This window comes from Falco naumanni, chromosome 3 (genome assembly GCF_017639655.2).
Source record: "Falco naumanni isolate bFalNau1 chromosome 3, bFalNau1.pat, whole genome shotgun sequence".
In the NCBI taxonomy this organism is placed as follows: domain Eukaryota; kingdom Metazoa; phylum Chordata; class Aves; order Falconiformes; family Falconidae; genus Falco; species Falco naumanni.
In genome coordinates, this window is record NC_054056.1 from 10,077,136 (window position 1) to 10,096,310 (window position 19,175).

The 19,175-nt window shown below is 44.7% G+C and overlaps 1 protein-coding gene across 2 annotated transcripts; it reads left to right on the top strand.

The window, feature by feature from the left end:
- Positions 1–201: 201 nt before the first annotated feature.
- Positions 202–19,167, top strand: PLOD1 (procollagen-lysine,2-oxoglutarate 5-dioxygenase 1). 2 transcript variants are annotated; one of them, XM_040587143.1, is made up of 19 exons: positions 202–305; positions 6,076–6,167; positions 6,659–6,795; positions 8,016–8,179; positions 8,625–8,737; positions 10,370–10,433; positions 11,514–11,611; positions 11,956–12,057; positions 12,168–12,299; positions 12,582–12,703; positions 13,400–13,504; positions 13,952–14,077; positions 14,898–15,039; positions 15,550–15,663; positions 15,943–16,008; positions 16,349–16,453; positions 16,861–17,007; positions 17,319–17,444; positions 17,718–19,167. In XM_040587143.1, exons 1-19 carry the CDS (start codon positions 287–289, stop codon positions 17,871–17,873), a joined length of 2,130 nt encoding a protein of 709 aa, XP_040443077.1. In that variant the 5' UTR covers positions 202–286; the 3' UTR covers positions 17,874–19,167. The 2 variants fall into 2 exon arrangements, with proteins under 2 accessions (XP_040443077.1, XP_040443076.1); XM_040587142.1 differs by lacking the exon at positions 202–305 and adding an exon at positions 2,048–2,209.
- Positions 19,168–19,175: the final 8 nt, after the last annotated feature.

Below are 19,175 nucleotides of genomic sequence, written 5' to 3' on the forward strand. Positions count from 1 at the left end.
CTTGCAATTTTTTAAATTCTAGGTTGAGTCAGACCTCGGTCTGATGGTGAGGAGCTGAACACTCTTGCTGTGGCTTCTGGCTTAGAATCTTGAGGCTGCTAAAGATTTATCAGGGTCTTTGTCCAGGCCTGCAAAGTACTGAAGAAATCTAAAGTAAAAGTCTGTTTTCTTTTTTTTTTTTTATTTAAGGAAACTGGCAGCTTTGCAGACGGAAGTTGCCTGGAATCACCATCTTAGGGAAAACTAGTATTTCCTTGGATTGTTGCCTGTAGTGCATCTTTTGAGCATGACGACTACTCTGCCTGGTAATTATGAGGGAATTCCTAATCTGGGGAGTGGGAGCAGAAACAAAGGTGCTTTGAACACATTCAAGAATATTCTCAGTGAACAAATAGTAACAGTAGTTCTTTGCCAGGATACTGTTGTGAAGCGTGGAGGATATTAGTTAGCTACAGTGTGGCCCTTCTAACGTGCTTATGTTTTTCTCCTCTAAGATCATACTTTCTTCATTTTATTTTGATAATCTGAGTCCTGTAACATCCGTAATTTATGTTAAAGGGGTGGTTTACAGAAAACAGCAGTCTTGGACCTTAGAATTTTACACAGCCATCTTTTTTATTAAAACTGAGCTCTGCACTGAGGGAGGCTTCTATGTTATCCCAGTGCTTTGATGATGCCCTGTATGTTTCTGGCTGTGTATTCCATAGCCCCAGTGCAGCTAAGCTATACATATTGCATTGATAGTGTCTTTCTTTCTTATCTCAACGTACATGCCACACCATCGCTTGGCATGCATCCTTCACTTTTTATGCCTCTGCTAAACTACCCAGCACTGCTGCTTTCTCCCTGACACCTTACCCTCCTGTTGTAACATGTGCTCCATGGGCCAGGCCCAAGTGTGGCTGAGGATCTGGTGCCTCTTTCAGCGATGGCTTTGGTAGTATACTGCAGTGTAGCTTTCCATCTACTTAATGTCTTACAGAACAGTATGTAACATTTCCACAGCCTCTGTGATTCTCTGAGCTCTTTGCAGACAGGTAAACATTACTGTTCACACCTTATAAGAGGCAAAATAAGTAATCTCTTAATGTTGCTTTCAGTGATGGAAGTTGGGTTTATTTATACACAGTGCCTAAAAATGGCACTGTCACTTCTAGGTATTTGCTTCAGTAGAGATAATGTGTTGCTCAAGGCTTCAGGTAAGGTGTGTCCGTGGTAGCTCCTTAGCTGGTGTTGGGCAGGCTCAGAGGGTTTCCCTGCATCTAAGTCTTACTGCAGTATAAAAATGACCCTAAACCCAATTTAAAAAAACAAACAAACAGACAAATAAAACCCAAAAAAACCCCAAACGAACAAAAAACACAGTGCAATTTTATGAGACAGGTTTGTTCTGCCTGTGCTCAAAGTTATGGAGAATAAACTAGAAAAAGATGCATGTGTAACTCATCAGGGCTAGAGCAAGAAAACCCAGCACAAGGACAAAGAGAACAATGTAAGGCTTTAAGATGCGTATATGGTCACAGAAAAAGTTAGTATAGGAAACAAGACTGCAGCAGATTTTGGGTTTGCTGAGGAAAGCTATGAGGTGGGATGGCAGGTGGGATGGAGGTGTTTCATAAGGGCTTCCAGTTTCCAGAGCTGTGCAGAACCCATTTGTTTTGGTTTTTTCACACTTAATGACCGTGTCAACCCGATGCAGCCCAGCACCAACTAAAGCCGGGCAGAAGGCGAGCCCCCTGCCCCTACACAGCGCCCGTTTGCCCAAGGCGTGTTTCTGCCGCCGCACCCCCCGGTGTCCCACGGCTGTGGCTGCAGCCCCCCGGCCCCGCAGCTCCCCGGCCGCAGGGCGTGCTGCACTCCACGGTCCCGGTGAAGGTCCCGCAGCGCCGGGATCACGGCCCAGCGGCTCCGCTGCCCAAGCCTCAAGCCCCACGTTCCCCCGGCCGGCCCAGCCGCTGCCCCTCCTGCGGGACCGGGGGAGGAGCCGCCGCCCCCGCTTCCTCCGCCCGCCGCCGGGCGGGGCTGGTGCGTGGCACAGGCTCGGCAGCCCCCAGCCCCGCAGAGCCGGCTGCCGCCGAGGCGCGTCCGTCCCGCAGTCAGCGGGGCCCGGGCCGGGAGGCCGCTCCCATGGTGCCGCCGGCGGCGCTGCTGCCCTGGGCGCTGCTGGCGCTGCTCGCGGCGCCGTGCGGCGGCGCCTCCGGGCAGGAAGGTAAGGGGGGGGGGACCCGCCGGGGGCGCTGCCCGCGCCGAGATCGGGGCCGCGGCGTGCGGAGCCCCGGCGGTGGGAGGCGGCGGGGGGGGCTGTCCTCGCACATGCGGCCGGAGCTCCCCATGCCCCGGCGCCGGGCCGCGGGCACCGTCCATCCCCGTCCCCGCCGTGCGCCCCACCGGGCCAGACCCTCCCGCTGTGGACTTGCCCAGCGGCTGATCCCGGGCTGGCCGCGCTGTGACCCGAGCTCCGGGCGCCCCTCAAGCACCCAAGTCTGTCCCCCAAAGCCGTGGGTGGGCGCTCTGGAGAGCGGCTGTAGGACAACAGAGGGTTAGGGTACCTACAGGGTGTCATTCAGGCTGACCAAGGGGTTTGCTCCCTGCCGCTCTGCCAAGAACTTTGAATAATTATCTTTGTCTTCATTAGAGAAGTGGCAATTAAGAGGAGACTTCATCTTGTGACCTAGAATATTTCCCTCCACAATACATGATTCTGTTATAATTACCTTTACTATGTATATTACTTAATAATAATACAATTAATATGTATCCATGGGAGTGCTGGAGGGGAAGTTCTTCAGCTGTAGTGGCATAACTAAAGCAAAATCGTTTCAGCATTTAGGATAACTATTAGATATGAGTAAGAAATTAATCTCTCTGTGCTATCTGGCCTTCCTTACGTGCCCCAAATCTTCCATGTTTTGGTAATGTTCTAGAGCAAATGAGATATGTTGGTTAGGAAGAGGGATCTGGAATTGACTGCTTTCTGAACCCGTCTCTTCTGGCATGGCCTAAAGAAAAAAAAATGCCTTAACTTTTCTGTGGCTCACCTTCCCCCGAGTAGTACGAGAGTAACAATACCTATCTTCTCTCATGTATGTTTTTTTTTTAGATCTCTGCAAAAGCACTAAAAATAGTTATTTATAGTTAATTGATTCTTAAAAAACCCCCAACTTCTGTAAATGTAAATTGAATACAGAGATTATATTCTCCGCTATTAAATTGTGCACTGATTTATGTTTTTTTGATCCCCCTATTAGTGGTATTTTGTTGAACACTATCTTAACAGGAAGTTGCACAGTAAGATTTCCCAAAGCACAGCCTAGGGATAAATTAATTCCTTGTCCTAAAATGCTGCTGCAGCTGTGCTTTCCATATAAAGTCAGAGCAGAAACAAATAACTATAATTTTTTTTGTTGCTGAACTCATCTTGTCACTGATTTTTACTCTTTGTAAAAACTTGGAAGTTCACCCCGTCATTTCACTGTGATATCAGGGTCCCTGTTCCAGCACTGTGTCCCTACACAATCCTTTTCATCTACAGTGCTCAAAAACCCTCACGAAGGTGGTAAATGTCCTCTGTTATCATTCTACAGGTGGAAAAACAGAGGGATAGCAGGACTGGCTCCTTGTTGCATAGCACAGCTAGTGGTACAGTCCAGCTCCCCTGTTCCCTAGTCCAGTGCTTGCTTCTTTAACCACAGTGTGTCCATATTTTGCAGCTATACCACTACTAAATGTATTTATACAATTTGTATTTGTCAGCATGGCCTAAGGAGTCTCTGGGCCCAGGAGGCACAGCTTAATAGAATAGGCTGCCCTTTCTACGTATAAAAAGTAACTGTGCCATGGAAGATAGGGAAGCATAGATAAATCTCCTCTTGGTGTTTTAAAACCTGCTGCATGTGATACTGAAATTAAAAGGGTTTACTGCTCTGTCTCTGGAAATGCCTATCAGCTGCACCAGTGTTCAGCAAAGTCTGTGAGAAAAAGGGGTTAAAAGGGAAGGAGAGGAGGCAGCATAGCTCAGCACAAGCTTCTAGTACTGGAGCGAAGGAATGTCTCTTGGGATGGTAAGCTCTCGCTACTGCAGAGATTTCTCAAACAAACTGAGCTGAATGTCTCCCAGAGTCCTACCCCCACAAACTGAAATGAAAAGGGAATCTGTAAGTTGGAATTCTGCTGGGGAGGATAATTGTCTCCGTGCTGGCTTTTCATGCTCCAGTGAGTTTGCAGGCTGCACGGTGAAACCTATTCTCCAGTAGTATTTCTACTACAGGACACCACTTTCTGGTCTGCAGTGTGAGCCCTTCGCTCTCCCAGCTTGTCCAGCAAACTTTGGCAGTCATATCATAAACAGTTGGTTGCTTTATTGGGGTGGCAGCGTGAAAATGAATTAGTGATTGATTTAATGTGAGATGCCTGAGAATTCAGCCTGAAATAATTGCATAGCAGTCAGGCTCTTTTCTTTACTACTTTTACCATTATCACATGCTTTCTCCTCTCCTTTCAGGTACTGGAATTTGATGTTTGTCTTTACATTCCTCTCTGGCAAGCCCACATTTGCCCCCTTCTTCATTGGCAGTATGATCTTCACCTTCTCAGAAACCAAGAGCTCAGAGCTATCTAGCAAAGCTGCTATGGTTTTCTGCATGCCATCGTGTGGCTAGATACTTTAATGGGTTTAACACATTCCCTGAGGTGATACATATATTTTATTCATTTGTTTGCACCCTCTGAGTGGACAGGACTCAAGGAACTGGAGTGTGCTGGAGGAGCTGGATTAGGACTGCACTTCATAGGTCTAAAAATCTGCCTTTAAAAACAGCACAGATGTAGGATTTATATTCTTTTATTTATCAATGTCTTTCCCTGCCTGTGTGAATGTCTAACAAAATACAATTAGAGCTGGCTATTGCTTTCTATTGACTAGTCTCAGTCTCTCCTCTCTTTTTATTCTAATGCAGGTAAAGGATTTTAGGAATTTCCTTGGAAGCATCCGCTTTCTTCCTAACTTGGAGTGTTACACTTATTTTTTTATTTTTGCTGCCTTTGACAGGTCTATCTAGGACTCCAGCTCCTAGATCCTTCCTCTCTTAAGATCAGACAGACTATCAGTTTGGGTATATTAGGAAGATGCATCTGGTACATCCATTGAAAAAAAAAAAAAAAAAAAAAGATTGTTCCAAAAGAAGTCTGCTCAAGTCAAGAAAATGTGCTTTCAGTTTTTCCTGGTATTTTCTGATGTTAAAATCAGATGGCCAGGATTTGCATTTAAGCACTGTTGCCAGAGCCTATACAAATGCCTTCTTCAGCAAAAGTGGTAAGATGAAGTATAGCATTTAATCATTAAAATGAAGAAACCAGAGCTTCCACATGAAAGTCATACTCCAGTGGTACTACAGAGAAACTTCTGAGAGAGAACTTCAGGATTTAGCTTTGTCATTTTTAAGGGACTGGAAATAAAAAGCAAGTTTGGGAGGAGAATGTAAATGAAAGTTATGGCAGAATTAAATTCACATTGTGCATGTATGAAAAAAATCTGGAAAACACCTCAGGAATGCAGTAGAAAATTGGAGCAGCCATGGAGAAAGAATAATAATATTCAGCCTAATTTTGGTCTTCCCTACCCCCAGTCAATGCTGAGTGACTAAAAAGCAACTCTGTGGGGAACCGGAAGCCAATTGCACTAAATGGATGACTTCCAAATGGGCATTTCTTAGTAGTTCTATTTTTTAAAGTTTAATTTCCTTCATACTCTATGTGAGAGAAGAGAATTATAGCTTTCAATAGCAGGGCAAAAAAGCACTTAAAACATTATGTTTTCTTTTTCTAGCTCATAACTCAGGTAATGAAATCGTATCTTATAATCTCTCATTTTATACCCGGGACCAAGCTCTCACCTATGCTGCAAAGGAACAATCTTTCTTACGCTGCAATTAGTTTTTTTGAGACTTCTTGAGACTTTGAAACTATCAATCCCCACCTTGGCTCAGTATCTGATAGTGAAGCTTCTTCATTAGGTACAGAACAGCTGGTTGTGAAAACAGCACATGTTGAATGTGTCTCTTGTGCTTTCTCATACAGAAAACCTGCTGATTCTTACTGTTGCCACCAAGCAGACTGAGGGATTCCAGCGCTTTAGAAGATCAGCCCAATTCTTCAACTACAAAGTCCAGGTGATGGCTAACAACCTTAGTGGTGATTGGTCAAAGGGAATTTTGAAGTGTGGAATGGATAAGATTTGGCCACAAACTTGATTAAATAAAAGCTCAAGAGAGTATACCTACTTAGCTGGCTGAAAAATACTGCAAGTGGGGCATTTCTGCAGCAGTCTTATCCCGAGTGTTGGCTTAAGATGAGATCTGTAGCTCCTGCTCAGGGGAGCCCCATGGCACTTTTCCATTGCAATGCCAAAACACACGAATGTGCTCCTGTTGCTGAGACTGCTTGGTTACTGTGCTGCATGTTACTCTGACTGTCCATCCCAGGGATGGGATGTTCAAAGGCTGGTGTATATACCTAGTCCATCTGTCCTGATGCTGGATTTTTTATTGTGATTTGCACTGGGAGTTATCAGGACTGGTAAAGTTGTGGGTTCTGGTACTTTTCTGTGACTCTTGCTGGGAAAGTGCCATTGTCAGTAGACCCTGTGCCTGTCGTTCTTTAGGTGCTGGGGCTGGATGAGGAATGGCAGGGTGGAGATGACGAGAACCCAGCAGGAGGTGGGCAGAAGGTCCGTCTCTTGAAATCAGCTTTGAAGCAGTATGCGGATAAGGAAGACTTGATCATCCTTTTCATAGACAGGTAATGGGTTGGAAAGTATTTGCTGTGAACCGAATCATAAGGCTGTTCGGACAGGTACTTACTAAGAAGAAATTAGCTGAGAAATAGATTGCTTTTGGAAGTTGCATCCAGACCTCCTTTCCCCCCCGCCCTGAATTCTCTGCTGTTGTTGCCTGAGAGTTGCTCAGAGCTGCATACGTGGCAGCTGGGAAGGCCTGATCAGAACAGACCGATTCCAACTCTTACATGAAGTTGATAGCGTTACACCTCTTTCTGCCAGGGTGGAATCTGGCTGCCTCTACCTGCAGAGAATGAGCAGACAATTCCTGTGGACCTCAGCAGGCCTTTCTTACCAGAACTATTTGTTTTATAAGGTGAGGCAGGCTACAACACAATCCTGAGAGCCAAGAAGTAGTCTGCCAGAGAAACGTGAAGAGGGAAAAGGACCGTTTGGAGTCTCAGTGTCTTTTCATATGCCCAGCAACAGGCAGGGCTGGGATCCCTGTATCTGTCTCTAGCTGCCATGGCAGGGAGCTCGCCTTCTGCAGTTCTGAGTGTCTATGTGTGTTTAGAGAAGTTCGGAATGATTAATCTCTGGAACGAGCAACTTTTTCACACACCAAAATGAGTCTGAAGTATGCAAATCCTCTTGCAGAAAATGCAAGTCTCATTCTGGGAGTGTTGCCTGGGAATTAGTTCTACCCAGTACTGAAGAGGTAGTGGCTGGAGTGCAGTATCCAGCCACTAGTGTCCAGCGTATTTGCATCCTGACAATTTGCAGGGAGCATAGTGGGGAGTGGCAGGATGTAATAAGCATGACCTATGGGCTTTTTTAATCTGGAAGGGAGTGGCAGAGCAATCTTCCTCCAATAAGTAAAAAGCTGTTACAAACAGTGAGGGCACACAGGCTTCAGGGTTCCAAATGAAGGGGAAGCGAGAAGAGATCAACATGTTTTGCAGCTTGGAAGATTTGTTTTTATAAGTGAAAACTTTGTAAAAATAAGCATGGGCAAAAGTTTCCCCAAGACAGTGTGGAATCTTCTGCAGTGGGAAGTAACATCTTCCACTCTAGGAATAAGATTGCACTTTAATTAGCTATAATTATGACAAAAAAATGTAATACTGTGAAGCAGAGATAAGAGAAAGGGATTCCTAAAAAATTAGCTTTTCCTAGAAACTGTTCACAATGACGTGTTTCCTGACTCCATTCCTTTCTGTCCCTTTCTTGTCTTTTACTTTAGCTATGACGTACTCTTTGCTTCGGGCCCTGCAGAACTGCTCAAGAAGTTCAAACAAGCCAAGAGCAAGGTGGTCTTCTCAGCAGAGAACTACATCTATCCTGACAGAAAGTTGGAAGCCAAGTACCCTCAGGTGCGAGACGGAAAGCGCTTCCTGGGCTCTGGAGGTAAGGTGCAGAAGAACCTTCTTTCAACTAAAGGCCTTTAGAAGAAATAGCAAGGGACCAGGTGTGGAAAACATCTCTATGGAAGGTGGTGCAAACTGAAGCCCGGTGCATAACTTGCACCTTTTGCAAGACTTTTACCTGCAGGAGGGGACATAGCTGTGAATTGCCTGTAGAGGATAGGAACCTGCTCCCTATGCCTTTTCCCTTTTCAGTGAGACTTGTCATTCAGGGTGTGCGCTTTTCCGATGCTGAAGCTTACAGATTTGCTGCTGGTGTCACTCCATGTTGGGAAGTGCAGTCTGTACATGCCTTTGAAAGCTAGTGTATCTCTGCGGCAACACAGGGTGGAGTGAGACTGCGTGAAAGAAGTGAGAATATCTGTATAGAGGAGTACTTCCCCTTTTGTTATCTGCATTGAAACACCACTTTGTGCTTATTCCCACAGGCTTCATAGGTTATGCTCCAAACTTGAAGAAGCTTGTGGAGGAGTGGAAAGGACATGATGATGACAGTGACCAGCTCTTCTACACAAATGTCTTCTTGGATCCAGAAAAAAGAGTAGGTGTAGCTAGATTTTGGGGTTAGGAGGAGTTATTTGAGAAACATTGCTGTTAATCCTCTCTGCAGTATCCCTGTTGACAGTTAAAAGAAGTTAATCATGTACATATTGACTCTTAATTACTGCTCTGCATCCTTACACGGAAAAGGCCAGTAGTGTGTCTAGTTTCCCATTTCCCTTCTGAAAATTTGCATTCTAGCCACACACCCCTGCTTGTTCTGTTACTAGCAGTTTTTATCTTTAAGCTGAAATTGTGAATGGGAAGATAGGTGTCTTAAAAGAAGTCTTACTGGGAACTCATACCAATATATGTACGTGCCGATGTTTACAGCTATTAAGTGTGACAGAACTAACCAGCCTCCTCCCAGGGGATGTGGAATCCAGATGTTCAGTGTGTATCTTGCCTGCACAGTGCAGTGCTGACTTAGAGATATCCCACCCAGCACTAAATTACATGTTAGGTAAGGGGGCAGGAGAGGCCTGAGGGGATCTGAGGTGATGCATGGGACAAACGTTCACAGCCTTTTAGGCACCATTGTGCCACAGGACAGGGACCTTAGACATTGCAGCAGGTAGCCCTGCTGGAACAAAGAGGCTGTCAAAGGCTCCAACAGACCTCTCCAGATCCTGGCCGACAAAATCTGTGTCAGCCTGAAGCCTGGAATGGACCCTGGAAGCAGCACTGCCATTCCAGCACCATGTGGTGCACTGGCCAAATCATCCAGCCCACAGGGTGATTCTCCTGTTGTCGCTGCCCAGTTGTGCATTTCACAGTGCACCCTGTCCCTGAGTGACACCACAAATGCATGGGAACTAAGAAGTCGAACTGTAACAGTAAAGGCAAGAGGAAATATTAGAAATAGGGAACTGCTTTCAGACTGATTAGAGAAGGAGCTGCACATTTTTACCAGCAGGGCTGGTAAAAAAATTCAGAACAGCTGCACTTTTCTAATTCCCCAAATCTGAATACTGCCCGTGGTATTTTAACATGAACAGTTCCTTTAATGTTCTCATCTGCAGTTCTGGCCCTGTGCCACACAAAGGCTGAGTAATTCACTGACTTGGCATATGGACAGCGGATGTTAGCACCCTGCTGTCCTTTCCAGTAATCAATTTTAACAGATGCCTGGAGGGACACTGAACTCTGTTAAGTCAGAGCTGGATTTTAGTCTGACAAAAATCCAGTCAGAATATAACTTGCAGCAGGGGGTAAAAACAAAGTTTGCATGAGCTGGCTTTGCACCCTCACTGTGTTCTGGTTTGACACCAGTACCTGAGACGACACTTGGGCAAGTGCTTGCCCTGTGCATAGATGGCAAGAAACTGTCTTTGCAGCAGATGTTTTTGCTTTCTTGGCTTTCCTGCATATTATACGTGGGTTTTATATGACTGTGCTGAAAATGTACTTCATTAATGTGCTGTGTAGTATTATTGGCACACCCACAGCAGCTTTAAAATGTGTATTTGCATGGTTTTGCCTAGCCAGGAGTGTTTTAGGCTTCAGACCTTGGAGAGTATGGAAGTGATTGTAGGAATGTGATGTATCTTTGCTCAGCATAGGGACTCTCACGTGTAAAGAATGGATGCCCACTTGTGTTCTAATTAAGGTTATTTATCTCATCCTTTTAAAGGAAAGCATCAACATCAGTCTAGACCAAAGAAGCCGGATCTTCCAAAACCTAAATGGAGCTTTAGGTGAGATGGAAGAAGGAAGCTCATTTCTCCTTGGAATGCCACTGCATGTTGACACCAGAAATAAAAGTTGTGGCTGAAAGGATTAAATTTCAGAAATTCCTGTTCCTGCAGAATAAGCTTCAGTAAAATGTCTCTGCCAGGGTTCTTGGATTTATTTGCAATTCCATTGCAACAAACTAGGTTCTCATTTTAATTCCCTCTTCACTTAGGGGAATGCAGGTAGGGTTTTCCATCTTGCACCTCCTTGCCACTTTGATCTCCAAGCATGTCGGATTGCATTAGCCTTGGGGATTGAAACTGGGAGGGACTTTCAGTGCAAGTAATAACACACAACCCTGCCTAGGGCTTGTCTGTCATGCTTCAGAACCGTGTCTGGAATGCCACAGAAGGTGAGGTGCAGCCAGATACTGCCTGTGAGCGCTCACTGACCGTACCAGGCTTCTGACCTGACTTGCCGATGGATTGATTTTGCTAATCATAGCAAAAGTGACTCTTCTGACACTACTGCCTAATGTTTTCAGTTTATAGTTTTGCGCTACTCCATCATTACTCCAGCCAGGTAAAAAATCATAATGGCAGTGTAGGTTTGGCTCCTGTGCTCATTATAGCAATAGTAGACTGGAGCTTGGATTTTTGCTAGTCTGTTTGAAAGGATTTTGTATGGTTGTGTTAAGGAGACATCTTGGAGGGGTGCAAAGAGAGACAGCAGGGGCATAGGTGAGAAAGGCCTGAGTCCTCTCTGGCCATCTATACCTGTTCCTCACCGCACGATTTGTCAATGCCAGTTTTGAAAGTCTGTTTCAGTGTGGATTCTGCCATTTTGCAGTAGGAGGCATATTTGTCAGCCCAGCAAGCTGCATTCTTTGTCTGCCTTCCCAGCCATCCTGTTACCTCACAGGGTCATTCTGAACATTTTTTTCTCCTTTCCGGATGTGGTCTGTAGCCCTTAAACTACTCGTGCATGGTTATCCGCAACTGTGCTTTCATCTTTCAGCAGTCGCTCAGTAGAAATGAGGCCTTGTGCTGGTAATTGTCAATAAAAGCCTTTCTTTGGTAACATGATGGCAATGTCATTTCCAGATGAGGTAGTTCTGAAGTTTGAAAACTCACGAGTGAGAGCAAGAAACTTGTTGTATGACACTCTGCCTGTGGTGATTCATGGAAATGGACCCACCAAGGTAAGTGGGCATCCTAAGAGAAAGATTTGGTATGTATTTGTTCAAGGTGACCCTTTAGACTCGAGTGTGTCAGGTTACTGATCCATATATTCCTGTATATTGACTTTCCCTCTGTGTATTTATATTTGAGAAACAATAAGTGGTACAGGTCTCTAGCAGCATGATGGGTCTGGTTCAAAGATCAGCATGTAATTGGACCCTCTGGCTGTCATGCTTTGCAGAATCTTTAGTAAGAATCTAATAAGGTAAATGACGTTCTGATGAAACGTGCTCTTACACTGGGAGTGGATGCAAAAAATCTCCCCTGCCCTGTAATGCATAACATGGCAAATTGCCTTTTGCAGCTGCAGCTGAACTACCTGGGAAACTACATTCCTCAAATATGGACGTTTGAGACTGGCTGCACTGTGTGTGATGAAGGTCTGCGAAGCCTCACAGGGTTTAAGGTGAGGCTGATGTCTATTCAAAGCTCTCAAGACATGTCTTAGAATTACAATGGGATTTTATGTGTCTGATGTGGTATATGAGCCACCACTTCTCTTCTCCCTGAATGTAGGATGAAGCATTGCCAATGATTCTGATCGGTATTTTCATCGAGCAGCCCACACCATTCCTCTCCCAGTTTTTCTTGCGGCTTCGTAACCTTCATTACCCAAAGCAACGAATCCAGCTCTTCATTCACAACCATGTAAGTAAAGCTGGCCTGTGGCAGTCTTAGCAAATGCGGGGAAAATGCAGACCTCCTCCTTGTACTCCAGGCATTTTTGCAACCTTTGACTAGACTTCCAGGCTCTGTAGTCCCAGTACTTACCTGCAGTGGCACCTATAAGATAGCTCCATCCCGCTGTAAAGATGTGGAAGTGGGAAGAGCTGTTGCTGTTTTGGTTTGGCATCTTCAAGAACAGGAGGCTGAGCAGCCTGGGATAAGCCTATCTTACCTGGTTTTTTTCTTATTTTTCCTTTGGCATAGGAGCTACATCACTTAAAGCAGGTGGATTCCTTTGTTAAAAAGCATGGCAAAGAATATCTCGCTGTCAAAGTGATTGGACCAGATGATGAGGTGGAGAATGCTGAAGCACGTAACTTGGGCATGTAAGTGAAGAGTCCATACATGATGGCTAGCAGAGTAAGCCTGTCTCCAAACTAGGGCAGTGTGTTTTTTCTGAGCATCTTCACTGTTAAGTGGATGCTTCTCTTCTTTCAGTCACCCTTCTCTCTCAATGTTCCTATCATTTACTCCCTATGTCCATTATATATTGAGAAAAAAATAAGCTTTGATACCAGCTCCCTTTCTCCAGTTTCAGAAACGAAGTTCTCACTGGTCCTTTGCTCTGTTAAAAGCATAGCCTGGTACCTCCCATCCTCATCAAGCAGCCTCTATGCTTGGTCATAGATCACGAAGAATAGGTACCCGTGTCTCTGAAGTGGAGGAGTGTAGTAGTAAAACTGAGAGCTAGTGGCAGAGTATCTTCCTATCTCTGATGAAGAGGTGTGAGTTTGAGCTCAGGTCTGGATTTGGGCCAACAATAAATGGGAACCTCTTCAGTTTGAGCTGAGGGAACATTTTGCTAAATGTGATGTTGGCTGTGTCTCAGTGTCTGCTATTGGATGCTGCATCTGGTGTGTTGCACTGTGCTAGCCCTCTGGGTTGTTACATTAAACTGAACTTTTCTGAGCACCTGAAGAAGACCTTTAGGCTACAAGGTGAAGGAATCCCTGGTGTTCTGTCCTTTGTCTTGCTGTGTTTTAGAGGGTTTTGGTGTGACTTTTCTTCTTCTTTGGCTATAGGGATTTGTGCAGAAAGGATCCTGACTGTGACTATTACTTTAGCCTGGATGCTGAGATAGTTCTGAAGAACACAGAGACTCTAAGGATCCTGATCGAACAGAACAAGTGAGTTTTTTGGTCTGAGCAATCCTTACTGGTCACCTTTCACACGAGAAATACAGTGAGCTCTTTTATTACTGACATGTGTTAGGCAGTAGGAGAACTGTGTCAGAGATGGAATGTTAGACAAACACGCCTTCTTTGGTCTTTTTTTTTACTGTAGTTGTAATCCCTGGATTTTAGGCAGTAGATGTAAATCATTCCTAATTTTGTCTTTATATAGTTGCCAGAACAAATTGGATTCTAGGAGACCTGCTGCAGGGGGCAGTTAGATAGGAGATTGTGACCATATTTGCCCTTTCTTATGTGGAGTTTTATTCCAACAGAGTTAATGGAAGCAGCAACTCTGTAAGTGAGGGAGAATCGAACTCTTAACGGTCCTGTGGTGTGTAAATCTTTTTTTCCTGTGGTAACATCCTGTCCTGCAATTCCTTTTTTCTTTTGTGCTCACAGGCTGGTGATTGCCCCACTGGTAAGCCGTCATGAGAAGTTGTGGTCAAATTTCTGGGGAGCACTGAGCCCTGATGGATACTATGCCCGCTCAGAAGATTATGTGGATGTTGTTCAAAGGCGGAGGGTGTGAGTATGCAAAGAGAGCTTCTTACTGACATAACCCCTCAAATGTTAAGCTTGCTGCAATGCAGTATCATCAAAGTAACTTAACATCAAAAAAACAGAACAACTGTCTTTGGGTATAGAAGAGGAAAAGAAGTCTGTACACCCATGTGGAAGCTGCTCTGTGTCCTCCCCTGAGCAGAGACAATAACATACTATGGGCAGATTTTCTTATGATCAGGGTAAGGGTTTGAGAGTCCTGACTCTGCTGAAATCACTTCGACTTATTCATGTCATGTTTTCCCACCTGTGGATTATAGCTAGTGTCATCCTTAAAATCCTGTAAAGTGCTGTTTAATCTTTATTAGATAGCTTCATAAAATACCAGGTGATCCTTGAATGGAAGATTCACAAAAAATAATTGTTGGCTCATTCGTACTCTTGAGTGACCCTCTGTTTTTTTTGGCCATTATGTGCAATAAATGCTAGAAATCAGCTTATGCACTTTTGGCTGGTTCAGGTTTCTTTAAATCACTGAAAAAAAATGTGTTGATCTCTCTGGGAAGAGGTTCAAGCCATTAATTATGTCCCTAGCAAAAACACACAGTAGCAATTAATTGCTTTCACAGTGGACTAGCATTTGTGCAGCTTAAAAGCTCTGGGCAATATAAGTGATTTTTCCTGGAATGACAGTTGCTATTGGTACAGTTTCTCCCTACTGTTCTGAGCTGGCTCATTCAGGCAAGGCTGGCTCATATGGCAGCCCTGCCTGCCATGCTGGCAAGTCCAGCGGTTTCTCTTTTAGTGGTATTTCAAATTTCGCTCTCCTACCTCTGTGTTTCAGTGGGCTTTGGAATGTTCCCTACATCAGCAGCGTTTACTTGGTTAAAGCCAAGGCTCTGCGATTGGAGCTTGACCAAGGAGATCTCTTTCGCAATGGCAAGCTGGATGCTGATATGGCTTTCTGCCACAACGTCCGGAATCAGGTCAGTCAAGGAGAGGGAGGCTGGCAGGGAAGAACTGCGTGCCAGGGTGCAGGTGACAAGATTAAGTTGTTTCAAGGCGTTTGGCTCTGCTGGGGCATGGGACAGGATGAAATGGCATTGTTTAATACTGTGCAGCCTTGGAACTGGGCTTTCTGTCTTACTGTGAAACCACACAGAGCCAGGGACCACTAAATGTGGATAGCATTTTTACTCTTGGACCTCTTCAGAGCTGTTCTAAATGGGGTGGACAGGGTAAGAAGGAAGAACCTAATCTCACAGCAGCAGCTCTGCTGTTTCCAACCCTAGCTGACAAAAGGCCCAGAATTACTGCCTATAAACTTTCAAAGTTCCTCATACCCAGGGTGGAAATTATATTGAAGGCCTGCAGGAGAAAGAATGAGTAAATGAACAGCTTGGGCAGAGGCACCATCACTGGAGAACTGTTCAGTGCTTATGTTTCATAGTAGCTTACAAAATGTGAGGCCTTGATTGTTTCCCTCTGCCCTGCAGGGAGTCTTTATGTACCTGACAAATCGGCATGAGTTTGGACACATACTGTCCCTGGAGAATTACCAGACAACTCACCTCCACAATGACCTCTGGCAAATATTCAGCAATCCTGAGGTAAGATAACCTTCATGCTCAGCAGGCTTAGCAATGTGGCCTGTGAACATTTGATGACTAATTTCACTAATAAGGAAGGTCCAGGCTTTGTAGTAGCAATGTCTCTCGGGTGGGATGAGAGCCTAAATCCACAGAATTTAAAGAGACTATGTTTATGTGATTCATAACATCTGGATCTTCAAAGCCTGTGAAAATACTGCTGCATGGGAGCCTGGCTTTTCACTGCGTTTTTAACCAGGCCCCACAGAAATGACTGGTTTGCTTATCTTCCAACTGCAGGACTGGAGAGAAAAGTACATCCATGAAAACTACACAGCAGCTCTGAAAGGGAAATTAGTAGAAATGGTAAGAAAACATCACTCTTATCCATCACAATAGGAGGTTAGCATCAGGACAATGCTTGTGTCATAACTTGTCATTCTCAGCAGTTTGGCATGACCTCATAGTCTTTCAAATCCAAGGGAAACGTGACCTTGAAAGTATTTTTAGAGGCAAATCATTCTTCTAGAAGTACATCTTTAAGTGGAAGTGGGGCATATCAATCAGAAGACAAATTTCTGTCCTCAATATTTAGTTACTTTCCACTTAAACTGACTCAATCTACAGTCTGCTTAGTCTTACTCCTTTTGCCTCAAGCAAACACCTGTCCTTGTTTCTGCTGTTCTCACCTGTCTACTTTCTGTAGCCCTGCCCAGATGTTTACTGGTTCCCCATATTCACTGACACTGCCTGTGATGAGCTGGTGGAAGAAATGGAGCATTATGGCCAGTGGTCCACCGGTGACAACACGGTAAGACAGAGCAGGAGCTCTTTGATTTCTGGGTCGTACCATTATCAATGCATGTTTGGTGGCAGCAGTGCCTCCTTTATGGAAGCATTAGATCCCACAGTTAAACCAGGAAACCGGAGGCAATACTCTATTTATTTTCCTGATTAACGCTGTAATTTTGCCCCCATTCTTAAATGTGAATTAATTTTTCAAGTCCTCTTTAGTGTCCTCTAAAGCTACAGTGTTTGGCCCTGCTGATGGTAATATTGTTTACCTTAGCTTTTAATTATTGTTTGAAATGAGTTTTCCATCCTGGAAGTTCTGATAAATAAACATCATATTTATTTGTAGTTACCAGAAACAAGTGCTTTTCATTCCTGAAGTCCAAGCTTCCCGTCCTTACGGGTATTTTCATGATTCTATTCCAGGACAGCAGAATACAAGGAGGATATGAGAATGTCCCAACTATTGACATACACATGAACCAAATTGGCTTTGAAAGAGAATGGTATAAGTTTCTTTTGGACTATATTGCACCCATCACAGAGAAACTGTATCCAGGTTACTATACCAAGGTATGTATACCTTAGCATCAAAACTCGTGGCCAGCTCAGTGCATCCTCCGGTTGCAACTTTGTGAAAAGGCTGCTAGAATCCCCTAGCAATAGGCATGCAGTTTCCCAGTATGGAGGGACTGACTCTGGAGTATGACATGGGTATATGCATCAGGAAATACACAATTTCCCTGTGACATTCTCCTGCCTTAATGTTGCCTTCCTCCCTTAGCAGTGGGGTTCAATGTAAATAGATCCCTGCTGTGCAGCTCGGTAGCCATGGACTACTACAGCCCTGTAACAGACGTGTTCTTTGTTCTCCTCTCCTGCAGACTCAGTTTGAGCTAGCCTTTGTAGTTCGCTACAAACCTGATGAGCAGCCCTCTCTAATGCCCCATCACGATGCTTCCACCTTTACCATTAACATTGCTTTGAACCGAGTTGGAATAGACTATGAGGTAAGTGTATGCCAGTGTGTCAAGAATTCAGTGTGGCCTCCTGAGCAGTCCAGGCAGCTGAGCACCCTTTCTTTATCCGTATGTGGCTTCTTCACACTAAGGATTGCAATTAATGACTGGGCTAGGGTAGGAAGATTTTTTGAACACAGCAGAACACAGGAGATTCCCCAAGCACCTCCTCACATTTTTAGAAGGGCTGCCCGGGGAAGGCAGAGACCCTTTCCCTGAGGTGCTTTGACCAAGCTGATGTGCCTCTTGTTCTGTTTATATCAGGGAGGAGGCTGCCGGTTCCTGCGCTACAATTGCTCCATTCGAGCTCCACGGAAAGGCTGGACCCTTATGCATCCAGGACGCCTGACCCACTATCATGAAGGTCTTCCAACCACCAAAGGAACCCGTTATATCGCAGTGTCCTTTCTTGACCCCTAGAGCCATGCTTCACAGGAAGGACCTTTTCCCTGGCCCTGCTCACTGCTGACCTTGAGTGGAAACAGGGAATGCTACTGAGTTTCTAAGGCATTGATCAAAGCTATTTTGATATTGATTTTTAATGATATTCTAAGACTCCACTACTGGAAGATGTCCCTCTCTGATACTGCAGGTAATATCTAGGAATGTTGCTGTAGAATTTGAAAGGAGATTTTGTGCCTTCGTTTTTGATTCAGCTCCTCATCAGCTGTTTCTTGGAAGTGCGATTTACTTGAACCTTCATTGATTGGTTGGCTTCACAAATATGCTTTCTTGGACTGGAAATCCAGCTTTTTGGAGGCAAGTCACAAGCTCTCTCCAAGCAGCTGGAAGCCTGTTTTCATCCACAGCATATACGGGACTGGACATTAGACAATAATTCCTGGATACTATTCCAAATGTAAACCGATCAGGGAGCTGACTCCAGGAGTCATAACAGTTAAGTGTCGTACCAGATGAAACTCAGTAATAACAGCCTGAAGATCATCTGATTCCTTACCTCTTTGCAGTTCTTGGAAGCATATCACAAAGCTCAAAGCAGCAGCCGTGGCAATATAGGTGCTTCCAGTTAGCTATAGGAAGGTCTGCTAATGATACTTTACCTCTGGGTTTAGACTGAAGAGATGAAAGATAGCCTCCTTATGTAGCTGAAAGCATGTATACCCAGACAAATTCAGACCATGTTGGTATGCACAGATGAAATCTAAAGAAGGGAAGACTTGAGAATAACTAGGTCAGTCAGGAGGGCTTCAGTGCTGATTTGTCTCTGTTCTATCCCACGTTAAGATTGTCAAAAGCTCTAATCAATGTCTGGGTAGCAGTCCAGAGGTCCCAGTCCTCTTTGGTGGCCTCATTCCAGTTCTCAGAGATTGTTTTGATAATTTTCTTTGCATCTGAGTGGGCCATCAAAGAGCTATCCTCTGGTACAGAGGAAATCATTATTCAGCATTCCTGTTATTTGAGATTCCAAACCAAAACACTCCACTGCAGACACTTCTCCAGTGGGGTCGAGGCTGATAGAAATGAGTGGTGGGAAAGTGCTGGGAGATTATGGTGAGCTGGTATGTGTAAAAAAAAAATAATAAAAAAATGTGTCTAGAGTAGACCCAGGGTTAGAGAGGGAATGGGGAGAAACATTTTCTGCGGCTGCCTGTGCGGTACCTGCTCAGCTTATCAGGCACGGCCGTGCTCTGGGTGTTTCACAAGCAGTATATTCACATCATGGCTGTCCTTAGGAAAAAAAATCTTCCTCTCAGTTCTCTG

What these genes read in the sequence shown, in the direction of transcription:
- PLOD1 (XM_040587142.1), top strand. Translation starts at nt 2,128, where the DNA reads ATGGTGCCGCCGGCGGCGCTGCTGCCCTGGGCGCTGCTGGCGCTGCTC. An exon ending in TCTTGGATCCAGAAAAAAGA is followed by an intron (nt 8,738 to 10,369) that starts GTAGGTGTAGCT and finishes ATCCTTTTAAAG; the next exon opens with GAAAGCATCAACATCAGTCT. An exon ending in ATCCAGGTTACTATACCAAG is followed by an intron (nt 17,008 to 17,318) that starts GTATGTATACCT and finishes CCTCTCCTGCAG; the next exon opens with ACTCAGTTTGAGCTAGCCTT.